Source organism: Helicoverpa zea, chromosome 14, assembly GCF_022581195.2.
Source record: "Helicoverpa zea isolate HzStark_Cry1AcR chromosome 14, ilHelZeax1.1, whole genome shotgun sequence".
Taxonomy (NCBI): domain Eukaryota; kingdom Metazoa; phylum Arthropoda; class Insecta; order Lepidoptera; family Noctuidae; genus Helicoverpa; species Helicoverpa zea.
In genome coordinates, this window is record NC_061465.1 from 2673205 (window position 1) to 2687036 (window position 13832).

Genomic DNA, 13832 nt, shown 5'->3' on the forward strand with positions numbered 1-13832 from the left:
AAAAGTTAGTGTTTAATTTCATATCCCTAGACTGAACGAGCTAAAACTCTGTACCTAATTTAGTATGAAGTTTCTCCTCGTAAAATTTGTTAAATCGCTCGCTACCTATGCTATGGAGATTTTAATCGAATAAGCTGTGGATTGCTACAGATTTGCGACTCGTTACGAGAATATCGTTTTAAATGAGATAATTACCCTTTTATTAAGTTAATGAGAATGATTATGTTCTTTATTATAGGGCAGGTTTAATTGAACCTTTTTGTGTGAATTGAAAGGATACTTTGGGTAAAACTACTGAAAACTCATAGGAGCTATATATATTGCTACGAGTTTCTATATATATTTTTTTAATATATGAAATTATGAATGTATTGGTAGGTACACATAGAATTAATATCGTACATTGTATTGTATTTTAAATGTAATGACTCATTACCCCATTATAATTTACATTTAGTTCTCACGTTACTGTAATTAATACCTATTAATCATTTTGATCATATTGCTATACATAATCAAATGTATGATCAGTATTATCAATGACATCTGAGCATTGATATTTAAGATCTGAGCTGACATTTAGAATATCTCATTTAATCTGATGTTTATCAACAATATCGTATTCTGAATTTATTTAAAAAACGAATTTATCAATACCTAAAAAAACAAAGTTTTCAATCTAAAACAAGCAATAGAAATAAAAATTAATGGTTAAACATAAAACCTTTTCAATTTCAGCAACATGAACAAATTCATTTTTCATTTTTACGATCTCTCGATACGTTGAAATAGAATAACTAAAATATCGACAGTTAATTATAGAAATGAACGAATAAATCTAAAAGAATACAATATTCTTATTTTTTTTAAGGGTTTTGTATTTAGTATCTACTTACTTACACAATATGTACATAACACTTGAACGTAACTTAAAATAAACTTATATATAGGTATATACAACTTAAAACTAATAATATGCATCAACAAATTGCTCGTCGTCGCTGTCACTGGGTAATGTACCCAAAAGGCAGCATTGCCACGTTTGTGCAAAATAAAGGCATATTATCAATTAAGTTCTTCCCTAAGCTAGCGTAATATAATAATATTTAATTATTTTTCTAAAATATTCCAAACGTTTAAATGATGTCATCAGTCACCAAAGTCTTCAAAGATAAACTAAAAATAAAGATAGTTAATCACTCCAATATGGCGCCGACCTAAATTCCGTCCAGGTTTGCTTACTGTGCTAAACTAATTGTATAAAAGAACTATTGTTTCAACACCAATCGAGGTACAAAAAAGAAATTGAAAAAGTATTTAACAGCTTGAAATGCTTCGTAAGTTAGTCTATTCGAAATGAATTAGCAATCCTATTGTTTTTTTTTGCCTTTTTAGTTTATTTTTCGTCGGAATTCGTTTCGTTGTTTAAGGTAAAGTTTGCAATAAAAATATTTAATACATTTTGCCTTGATATTTGCAGCTAGTGGAGATTTTGGTTAAATATGTAATGCCGAGTCATTTTAAATGATTGATGTTATGAATTAGATGGTTTATGACCATTTATATTTACCTAAAACTTACTAGAGTTTTAGGTTTATTCGTCTATTATATTATTCAAGCGAAAGGGACGCTAATGACAGTCTGACGTAAATTGGAAGTTAGGTCATATATTATTAAATAATTAGGCTATAAATAGTATCTCTATACTTCATTAAATATTGTAGCATCATTATCTACACTTCTGCATTGAAATATTGAAATTTTCGCTAAATTATAAATATCAGGCTCGGTACCGTTATATTAATTTCAACGGTCGTTCAATAAATTGTATGGAAATTTCCACACATTTCAGCAGGCAGGCTGAAACCAAACAACTGTTTGTTCTCAAATGCAACATTTGGAACTGTAATCCGGAGAACAAAAGGCTTACGTTCCACTTTGCGCTACTGGTTCATCAAGTATTTGAAATACTCGCTAATTAATGAAATTTCCTTATTTTAAGTACCAAGTGCTGACTAAAGAGCAGTGAGTGCAGTTATATGCTACGAATTGCTGCTACGTATTACTACGATGCTACGCGGCGTAGCACGTCCCGTACACGGAAAACTAAACTGTCAACCGATAGTTGTTCGGATAGATGTTTGACAGTTTGTTTCGCAGGTAATCGTGAAACCAATCAAACTTTTTAGTCTAATGAGTGCACTACAATTCTATAATTGTACAAAAACCATACTGATTTGTGATTAAAACAGTAGACTAAAAGTTAGCAGTATGCTCGTGAAGGTTTCAAATTAGCAATGTGGACGTAACTCGTGATTGAGAGCGCTAAAATGTTAGTTCAGCTACGCTTAACAGTAAGGCGAAAATTGTACCAGTCCTGAAATTAAACACATAGTCAATTAACACAACTAGTTTAAACCACTTTAATGGAACCCTTTCTCTATCTACACTCAAAAAAGGACAACCAAAAACGAATCCAATCACCAATTTAATAGTTCCGTGATAACGGCCATATTTGTCAATTATGAGTCTCGATTTTAGCGCCGTACAAATTGAAATCCGGTTCGGCGTCCACTAATGAAGCCATTGTAGTTCTACCGTGCCGGTTTTTACCGTGCAATTAACTCGACAATCCGGGCCGGTGCGGTTGGCTTAATCAGGACTGAACGCTGACACTTGAACGTTGAGGGTTACCTATGATTTCGGAACGAGCCGGATTTGTTCAGGAAATTGTTAGTTCGATAGCTTGGGTGTTGTGCCGTGTCAATTGCTTTTGTTTGGGAAAAAATGGGGGTGCATTTAAATGGAGCTGTGTTTTTGTATGTGTATAAGTTAATTGAATGAACTCTGCATGGTACATTAATATTCTGTAGGTATCTGGTTTTTCAATAGTTCAATGTTAACTCTTTACAACGGAACAATAAGGTTAAAATAGTCTACTAATCTCATGTAATTATTGTACTATCCGGACTGGCTGTATTATAGTATCCGAACACGCCTCTAAAATAATCAATAGTTTTTGTTTACCAATCCCGCGCTTAAATCCAAACAATTAAATCAAATTACCCAAAAACTTAACCCGTAAATACCGCAACAATTTCCTGTATTAAAACAAAATGATCCCGAAAGGGTTCGAAAATAATAACTCTTCATTTCACATGAGGATTAACGTTACAATCCAACTAGAAATCCGAACTTAAAATGTTAAAATCAAACATTTAATTAAAGCTAGGTTCACATGAATTGGCGTCCGGATTTTGCGATTTGCGGTCAGTTCCGTAGGCCCGGTTTTGCGTGTGTAACGGCCCTTAATTAGGGACGACCTTTTGATACAATCAATGAGATCTGCTATTTATTTACATAAGGGTATGATTTAAGCTGTCACCAATTTAATTCATTTTGTGTTTCTTAAATAATAGGGTTTGCCCTCAAAATAGTAGATTTGTCACCAAATCTAGTCACCAAACAATATAAAATCATTTCCACAATAAATTACCGAAAATCATGGAGATATGGGGTCAAGTACCAAATAAATGATTTTGTATGTATTATAATAGGTTTGTCCTAATAGTATTTAAGCAAACTAATTTAAAGAGATCACCAATAAATCATATATTATATCACTAGAAAATTTCATGAAGGTCTAAAAATGTAGGGTGGTCGTCATCATCATTTCAACCAAAAGAGTCTACTACTTAACTGGCCATGTGCCTCCCCCCAAGGGCTTTAGTTTCCACAGGTAGTATAAATATATTTAAATTAAATTTCTAGCTGAATAGTAAATAAAACAATTAATCAAAGTCAAAATAATCAATATTTATTGTTAAAAATCTCACTGCCCGCGCCCCGCATCGTATGATCGTACCTACAACCAACCTACAACCCATTCGTTGAGGCCCGAAAGCGCGCCAATTTGTCTCCCTTCCCTTCCTCTTCCCTTTGAACATATTTTTATTAAAATTATAAACTGATGTATTAAATTGGTAACGAATACATTATTTTAATAACTGAACGAAATAAAATGTAACTACTGTATTGGTGACAAAATAACAAATAAAAAGGAGTCGCAGTCAGGGATCGATTAATCGATTTATTTGGTGACAGATCTACCATTTTGAGCACCAAGCTATTATTTAAGTAATAAAACTATTATTATAAGAACGAAGTTTATATTCATGTAATGCACTACAATTTTATTGGTAATCCATCTCATATTTTACACATTATATTAACAATAATTTGCTAATTCATACCTGGGAACACTCTTTGTTTATCTGAGAACGAAAATATTTCGTGGCGATAGATCTATTTATTAGGTGATACAACTTGATGACAAATATAAATTTTGGTGACAAAAAATATAGTTCCCTTTACATAATAAATTGGTGCAAGATGAGAATATATTTTGGGATTAATTAGTCGTGATTAGGGAAATAAGTTAAGTGTCTTTGGGCGTTAGTTTGTTTTGGTAATAAATTTGTTAAAGGAAAGGCATATTTTTTTTCTATTTTAGTTGTTAACCATAATTATTTTTCGTCGTTTATAGAAGATTTGTGATATTTTATGCTTCTGTACGCAATTTTACGCTTCATTTACATACCTACAGCCTCAAAAATTCCGTCAATTTGTCCACTAAAATCTCCCCAAACTTCATAATTAAACTTCACCAAACACAGCCCAAACTAAAGACGTCACATGTGATTTCACGAACCAGCATAATAAAAATAAAACTATATAAAACCCACAATTCATGCTGGCAAACTTTTTTGTCGGCTTGCAACGTACAATGTTCAACGAAGTTCCTACAACGAGCGAGTTACTAAAAACAGTATTTTCTAGCAAGCATAGTTCCAACTGGGACGTTGTTCAATGCGCGTAAAAATTATTCTGTTGGCTAGTTTAGAAAATTTGCGGTGTACGAGTTTTTTTAAGCAGTAAACTATGGAATATTATTCTTCGGGAATGTGGGAAAGGATATTGTTGAGGAAAGGAATGCTCTGGTGTTGTGTGTTTTGAACTGTGCGTTTGTGTGTTTATGTTTGCATATATGTTACGTACTTTCACAAACTAAGTGCAAAATGTTCCACAATTATGATTCATTTTCTGAAGATGTTTATTGGCTATTTGATAATCCCTGCAAAGTTCTATTAATTCTAAATATTTGATAGCTGTAAGCGTCACCTTTTTAAGAATTGATCAGCTTGACGGTGCCCTCTACCAATTAGTTTTAAATATTAATAATAGTCTGAGCGTGTCCCTTGAATTTGTAGAATTATTACATCATTCTTGTTAAATATATAAAAAATCAAACTACAAGAAATCTTTTTCCCTTCCCTGTTTCTCTCCTACCTCTTTTCTTAAACACACACTTCAAACACTCCCACATAAAAGCCATAACCAATTTACTTTTGACGCGTTCGCATTTCAAAAAATGCCCAAAAATAAAATCGCATGTGTACACCACATTACTGGTCAAAAAGAAACCCGTTCAGTTTTAAGCCGCAGACCGGTTAGCACTGCAGTGTTAAATTGAAACGAAGTTTTAAAAACGAGGAATTTTTCGGCACTTTTCGGCGCTTTCCGGCTTCGGGGTCGGGATCGTTTCGTCAGTTGAGGTATGGAATGGCTGTATTCGTCAAAAGCGACTGGGTTGCACGGTTTTTATGATATATTGTAGTTAAATTTTTCGTGGTTTTCATTTGCGGTTTTCTTAATAATTTGTTCTGGCTATAGTCGAAACTAAAATGAGGTTCATACTCAACCATTTAATGACATTTCTCAAGGTTTTTCTATAATTAACAACCGTAACTTATAGTCGGCCAACAATGGTATCTGCTTAACTAGGACAATTTCAATATTTATTTATTTATTTTATTTATTTATTTCTACACATATCTATCATTCTATATTTTGACACATTCGCCCATTTACTGTAAACTAAACTTTAAGGACTATCTTCATAACTTAAGGATATATAAGATGTCATTCCACCCCTTTACAGCTTAATATAATTTTAATACATCGCATATATTACTTGAAGGACTGTTCGCAAGTCATAAAATTACCCAAATTTAATACTTAACAGAGTCGTTATCCTAACCAACGAGCAATGAACTCCTAATACCCAGCAAAGCGTGTACTGGTAATTTTCCAGAATTACGAAAAATCCTTCTCTAAATAATAAACGTGATCATGCTACACTAATCCAACTATCTCCATACTTGCAACTCATAGAACATTACGTCAACACTCATTACAAAAACAACTGTATTACCTCGCCTCAAGGTTGTTTTTTGCTTGAACATTTTTCGTAAGTAGGGCCATAAATTTATTAGACGATGATCCCACGGGCCTAGGTCCCCAACTACACAGTCTGTTAGTCAAAAGGCTGTTTACACCGTAGGTGGTCGTATGCACAATGCACCAGCTTAATTATCTTTGTAACAAGAGGTTAATGATCTGGAAGAGACATGCGACTAATTACGGTACTTTAGAATGGTTCATGGTAGTTTCGAATGTCTAGTTGCTATATAAGGAAAACAAATGCAATTTGGTATCACGTTGAACATTCAAAAAAAAAAATTAAGAAAAGTAATAAGTCAGTAATCGACCGTCTATTTTCCTTTTTTTTGAAATTCAATGCATGTAAGCACACATAACAAGAGTATATTTTAAAAAATAAAGATAAATTATTTTTCTACTAGCCTACTACTGCTTTCTTTAAAAAAACTTTCTTACCTGCTCTTTCTCTCTCTAATAAAGCTTTCCTCTCAAGTTTAACCATCATTTTCCGAGCCTTAACCCAACTATGTTTGGGGTCGGCTTCCAGGATTGTTCTCCCAAGCTTATTTTCCCTTTTCTCTCTTCCATAACGATATCACAACTGCCCAGAACAGCCGCATCCAGCAAACCATCTTCACCACTGCACCACATGTTAATTATAAGCATAAATACATCGGTTGGTTCTGCCGACACTCATAAACTAGCCTGCATGCTTTATAATACGAGTCGTTAGTTACTAAATGAAATTTAATGGTCAACATTTACAACGTAAACTTTGCTGGCGTTACACTTAATTGACGTTTAGCTGTGCTCTGCTTTCGACTTTACTGCAGTTGGGAGTTTAATCTTGGTTTTGGTTCATAGGTTTAGCTTTAATATTTAGGTGACCAGTTGTACTTGTGACTGCTTTGTCTTCATAACCATTGTAGGTTGTTTGCTATTTTGTTGACCTTCTTTTTCTTATGGAGTGATTGTTTAATCACCTATCATAACCCGGTAACAGAGCCTTCGCAATTCTGTCTAAAAGCTTCTGAGGTGGATACAATTTCATCGATATGATAAAAAATAAAATTATAACGATTACTACTGGATAGTATTTGGGTCGCCTGCTTTACGTGTCAAAAGTACAAATCAGCAAAACAATTTTGAAGATCTAAGAAACAAACGAAAATAGGCTGTTGATGAGGATTGTCGTAAAATTTGATTAACAGTAATAAGATCTTTAAGTTTCTAAATAAAATCTCTCAAGCTCATAAACTGTTTTAATGCTCTGTGAAACGCAATTAATTAACAATCCTTTCAACTTCTTGACATGTTATAAAGTTTTAAATACTTTTGAATAGCAGGTAATATGTGTCTCTGCAACGTTAATTTTGTTTATTTAAGTCACGGTAAGTGTACCCACAGACGACAGACTAAACAGTCGGCCGACAGTTGATCCGATAGTTGGTAAGTTTTTTTTTACAAAATCTTGATGCCAATCATAGTATTGGATCGGTCTGATACTGGCTAAATACCTGATCTTTGTAATGTGCATACTACCATTCATATCTCCATACTGATTTATAAGCCTAAGCAGTCTATCGGCCGACTAAAAAGTTTGCAGTGTGCAAAGTCACAGTTAGCGAAGTAAAGAAGTTATACTTACGTTGGAAACCAAGGAAAGAGCTTTGTATGAACGAGTAACATTTTGAGGTAAAACTAGTATAAGTGTTCCTAATTTGCATTTCTTGTGACTCAATTTTGCTAACAGATGTTACGTTGGGAACAGAACTCAGAGGGCAGCCACCTTTTCAAACTTTTTAAAGGCAGTTGGTTGTGTTTTCTAAAAAATATTAAATTAGTATAAAAATATGAAAAAACTTGTACCTATATTAAGGCAAGTGGTGAGGTTGAGCAAATCCAGCTATAGTCTATTAATACATGGGTAAATTTCTTTACCCACAAAACCAAAACAGGTTAGTAATTAGTTCAATATTCATAAAAAAGTCGACTGAATTATGCGTTTGGACCAATTTTTTATTCCACTGCTATAATTAAATACACCATAATAGTTACACCACTAATTTTCCTAATCGTTACTCATCAAAATATTGGAATACTTATTAATTAGTATTCAAGAACACTGTGACACAATACGTATGGCCAGTAATTAATTTCCCTTATAATATTCTCAAGGCAACACGGCAGGATATCGATTAGACCCAGTTTTCTATTGTTTAGTTCATAATGTGTGAAAGTCACGCTCTTTTTCAATAATATTGTATGGAGGAAGTTTGGAGTAGTTTACTGAAAGTTGCTGTAGTGGTACAACAATTACTTGCTGCGCTTTGTATGTGTGTGTAGCAACACTCCATTGTATGTTTATGTGTGTGGTTATGATTCCCGCGTGAACTAATTTGATGCTCTTTTGTTTCGTGTACCTAACCGCGCTTTCACACTAGCAGATTGTACGGGTAGTGTAGTCCGTATACGACAATTGACAAGTACATGAAATAGGTCACTAGAAACCGCTTTCCAAGATTTTTGTTGCACGGAATGTGACGCCCGTAAAATTCGCTCGTGTGAACGTGCTGTAAATATCAGTGTAGGTAAATTAACCTGTTTAAAAAATCACAACTATCATTAAGTTATCTTACCTTTGTTTTATAATCTGAAGGTCATCGGTCACTTGACCGACAACATACCAAAACAAAATCAAATGTCAAGGTTACTTTCAATGTCTAGTCACTAATAATGACAATAGAGAAAGCATTATCATTACAATAAATCCACTGTAATTTTGTTTGAAACAATAAGCTTTAGTAGCACATTGCGATCTGTTAATATTTATCACTGATTTTATTCCCTTATTGTATACCCCATCATTTCTGTAGTCTAGTATTTGTATATGAACAACATAATATTTATCCACTTAAATACTGCAAAAAATATACGTATTCGAATATACGTAGAACGTATTTTTTTGTAAGAAGTGCCTGAACGCAAACTAATCCAGAACTTTCCAAACAATACTTGAGACTCAGCATAGTTTCAAACGCCATAATGCTTACTACATCAAAGGAAACATTACCCCATATGACCGGTACAGATTCAGGCCTAAAGGGGAAACCGGGGCGATATACTTAGGGGGAAACTGGGGAAACTGGCTCAAGAGCTCAAAGGAGGTAAGGGCTTTGACTGATCACAGGATATGTTACCCCTTATGTAAAGAGCTCTCTATACCATAGTTGGCTTATAAACGTATGGCCAGATGATTGGAGATAATAGTGAGGCTCCCTTTGACAAAATTTGTAACATTACGCCTGATACCATGAAAGGGTTTTGATAAAATGATACAGCCTATAAATAGCCATTTCGTAGGTGCAGAAAAATTCAAATCTGTTCGAAAATCCGACTCTGGTATCGAACCTCAGAAAAGCTTACTGCGAAAATCTGGCCTTATTCCACATTTAAAATATTAAATGAAAACAAATCACTCTAATAAAAAAAATAAAACAAACGACAATCAAAAAACTGACAGCTGTTAATAAAAACAAAGTGTCTTAATAATTGTGTAATTAAGCTCGATTAGTTCCGCGCAGGATGCAGGCGGCTCCAAAGGATTATTAAAAGAAATTAAATGTCGTAATATCATCTTCAATTTATTTAACGAAACGTGGGTCTTCAACTTTGTTCCGTCAGTAAAAAAGGTCGATGACTTGTCATTGGTCTGTCATTGCAGCTTTTTTATCAAACCCGTTTATTACCGTAAAAAATATTTTTTCTATATTTTTTTCTGTAGTTTTGTCCTGCAAAGCTTAAGTTTATGACACTAATAATGTTTTTGTTTGTTGTGTATGCTTCCATTTTTACACAATGACTACAGAAATAGTCACGAAATTACATAATCTATAAGCATTTATGAAATTGTTTAATTTTCTTACTGTTGCACGAATACCCACAAATAACTAATAATTTTAGTAACAATCATTTCAACTTATATTCTCAAAGTCTGTAATAGTCGAGTCAATTAGAATCGTTGTAATAGCACCTTATCCGACTCTTAAACAATTGAATCATCGACATCGCTAATGTTCAACTAAAAGATAAAGAAAACAAAAGAAACTCACTAAATGTCTTCTCCTTTGTTACAGATAAAAATCGCTCTGATGTGAAAGGGAACAAAGATGGACCTTAAATATCTGATCCTAATGATTGCCTTCGCGACAGTCGAAATAAACGTAACTGAGAGTCGACAGAACGACAAAAGGCGATGGAAAAACGACAAGGTTTACTCACACTACGTTAATATTTGTGATATACAGGATCGAGGGTCCAAAGTTCATTGTTACTGCGAAAGCATAAAGATAAAAACCGCTACAAAGGCCGATTGTTGGGTATTCAACGGCGGCATAGCTGAAGACGATCCGTTCTGGTCGAATTTTTATTCACAACCAAAAATAGAAAAGTTAACATTCAACGTCAGAGCTGACGGCGGACTGACGTATATACCCGCAAAAGTGATCGTTAGACTGGAACGATTACAATACCTCAACATACAGTACGCCAACATCTATAGTATACCATCGTTCGCCTTCACCAACTCGACCACGCTCCGAGAAATAACACTGGCCAAGAACAAAATAGCGAAACTGGAGAAAATGTCGTTCGCTCATCTAATAATGCTGTCAAACGTCAGCTTAGTAGAAAATCAGATCTCCGAACTGAAACGGGACGTGTTCTACGTCCTGCCCAATTTGCAGAGACTGTATCTATCGAAGAACATAATTAGCGTCCTCCACGACGGATGTTTCAAACATCTCAACAATCTCATAAAATTGGACCTCGACAACAATCAGTTGACAGTTGTCATTAGGGAGAACTTCCAAGGGCTGTCTAATCTGATCACGTTGGATATGAGAAACAATAAATTAACGATGATAGGGGACCTTGCGTTTGCCGAACTTTGGAGCCTTCAAGAACTTTACCTGGATGGCAACGAAATAGAATTTATATCCGAGAGGGGTTTCGGTGGATTGACTCAGCTGCGAAAACTTTCGCTGGCCGATAATAAGTTGGCGACATTAGACGACGGCGTGCTCGATGATATTCAAAAGTTGAATGTTTTGGATTTAAGGAACAATAACTTAGAAACGTTGAAACAAGAAGCAGTACAAAATGTTTTGGAAAACATGAAGTCCAATTATGCGTTAATCTCTCTTGACGGTGAGTTGAATTTTGACAAGTTTGCGCGCCATTTATCTTCGCTCGTTCAGTTACGTAATCCTTAACAAATGTCGATGTTACTTCGTAACTGCTGACATTTGTTAAGATGAATTCGAATTTTGTTCTTTGTTTCGGCCCACGCTTTTAAAAATGTAGGAAACGTCGAACAAATGAGGATGTCGTGCCAAGTCGAGCCGCTCTTACATCCTCGTATAAAAGCTAGTTAGCTGAGCCCGGAAACAATTAACAATAATACGTAACTAGATATGGAATAAAATTTTTCATGGAACAAAAAAATCCGTGTCAATTATGAGCGTGTAATAAAATGTAGTGGCAATTTGGAAAAAAGGATTTAATTTTAAATGCGAAACGACCACTTTGAGAGCCCATAAAGCAGCGAAAAAAAAACTATCATTAATAACATCTGTGTGCGTGGTTAATTACCGGTCTGCAGTGATGTATGCTCCTTCAGTAACCCGTTGGGTAATATATCCCGTGTTGAAAATTAACCGGAATGGTTCAATTAGCCGCACGATTAGCCGCCCTGGCTATTATGTCACGGTTCTTTGGTTATCATGATGTGTTTTATTCTTTTTAGGTGAAGTTATTTATGTTGCCGGCTAGGGAATAAAGAGACTAGACGCTTTTTTCGCGAGCTTTATTTTTATAATGTGTTTTGTTTGTTCAATGTCTAGAAAGTTTCATGGCCTTCTAGATAGCTATTCTGGGTTGGTAATATGGCTTAACTTTAATTCAGTAGCAAAAACGAAACCTCTACAAGAACAAAACATATAAATACTAGAACAGTCTTATATACCACTGTTTCAACTCGCATCAATCTTCATGCAAAGTCCAGTCACCACTAACTAACCGCCCAAAAAACGGAGTCCGCAATCCGCACACTTAAACCATCCGAGGACGTTACTACCTCCAACTACAATGAATCAGGACTTGAAATACTGTTTAAGTGCTCTGTGACAATTTAATAGCGTCTATATTTTGCTGCAGGCTAGATGTTATATTTTCCACTACTAGCGGAGCACATCCAGCTATGATTTAATACTCTTTGTCCACTGTTAATTTGGTTTCGTGGCTTGTTTATTGTGCATCTGATGCGAGTGTTCACGTACATGTGTCTAGATTGTGGTTTGCACTGTAAAAGTGCTGCATAGGTTCGGATTTGTCCAGTTGTGCTTGTTTTCATTGATTCTGTGGAGTGTTTTGTTTTGTTTTGGTTTTGCGGTTAAATGAAGTTAACATTAACAAAATATGTATAACTTTTAAGTATAACAAGCTAGATCTCGTTGATTTTTGATGGTAGATATTCATCAATTAAATTGAAAGATAATCTCGTGTTCTTTCTACAGGTAACAGACTGACCTGCGACTGCCGACTATCCTGGCTACACAAACTCCGCAACGAAACCAAGAGCAAACGAGTCAAAGCTTCACTATCCCGTCTCAACTGCATAATGGACACAAAGACCAACATAGGCAACAGTATCAAAATCGAAAAACCACCAAAAGCTATCCAAGGTTCATATAAAAAAGAACTTGACTATGAAGAAGAAGAATTTGAAGAGAAACATTACGATGACGCGATGCAAGACCAAGAAACTGATAATGATGATACGAAGATAGAATACAAGAGGAAACTTCTAGAAATACCAGCGGAGATGCTTCCTTGTCCGAACCGTTTAATCTATGAGGCGTCATATTCGCCCCCGACGCAAGACGAGGTCAAATATTACAAGACTTCATCAAGTTTCAAGCTTGTTGCTACATCGGCGAATTTGTTAGCAGCAGTTGTGTTAGCAATATTGTAGCGTATGAATTGAAGTGTAAATAATTCTGTGATTTCATTGAGCATTTACTGTTGATGTATTTTTGATTAATTTGTATTGATTACAATAGATTTTCTCCCAGTTATAAATATTGTTGGATTTTTGAGTTCTCATTCCAAAGTTCATCTTCGCTTAAAACAGTCATCCATTTAATTAAACTTCATATAAGTCGACGATAAGCATAGTTCAATTTGCATACCTACCTATTGAGTGAATATAATAAGCCCTTTTTTACTTAATTTTAATAATCATCTTTATCACCGCTTTCATTAAGTCTTAGATATTAGGTTATTTATAGAAATTGATAGATTTAGGTGAATTTGGACCCAAAGAGCTAACGCTGTAAATATCTACACTCATTGTAAGTCACCATTCATTCTTTGTAAATATCATTTATGTAAGTTTCGCGATGTACTTTGACATATTAAGATATTTAATAGGCTTCAGTTTATTTAATAAGATTGATATTGAGAACTTTACATAAAAAAAATGTTATTTG

At 34.4% G+C, this 13832-nt stretch overlaps 1 protein-coding gene across 2 annotated transcripts in view; it reads left to right on the forward strand.

Annotated features, from left to right (window-relative positions):
* The window catches only part of LOC124636557 (connectin-like), a 48095-nt gene extending 34673 nt beyond the window's left edge, over positions 1 to 13422 (forward strand). For both annotated transcript variants that reach the window (XM_047172691.1, XM_047172690.1), the window contains exons 2-3: positions 10419 to 11490; positions 12858 to 13422. In XM_047172691.1, coding sequence (XP_047028647.1) covers positions 10452 to 11490; positions 12858 to 13315 — 1497 coding nt within the window. In that variant the 5' untranslated portion in view covers positions 10419 to 10451 and the 3' untranslated portion in view covers positions 13316 to 13422. The remainder of the gene's footprint in view (positions 1 to 10418; positions 11491 to 12857) is intronic.
* The last annotated feature ends 410 nt before the right edge of the window (positions 13423 to 13832 follow it).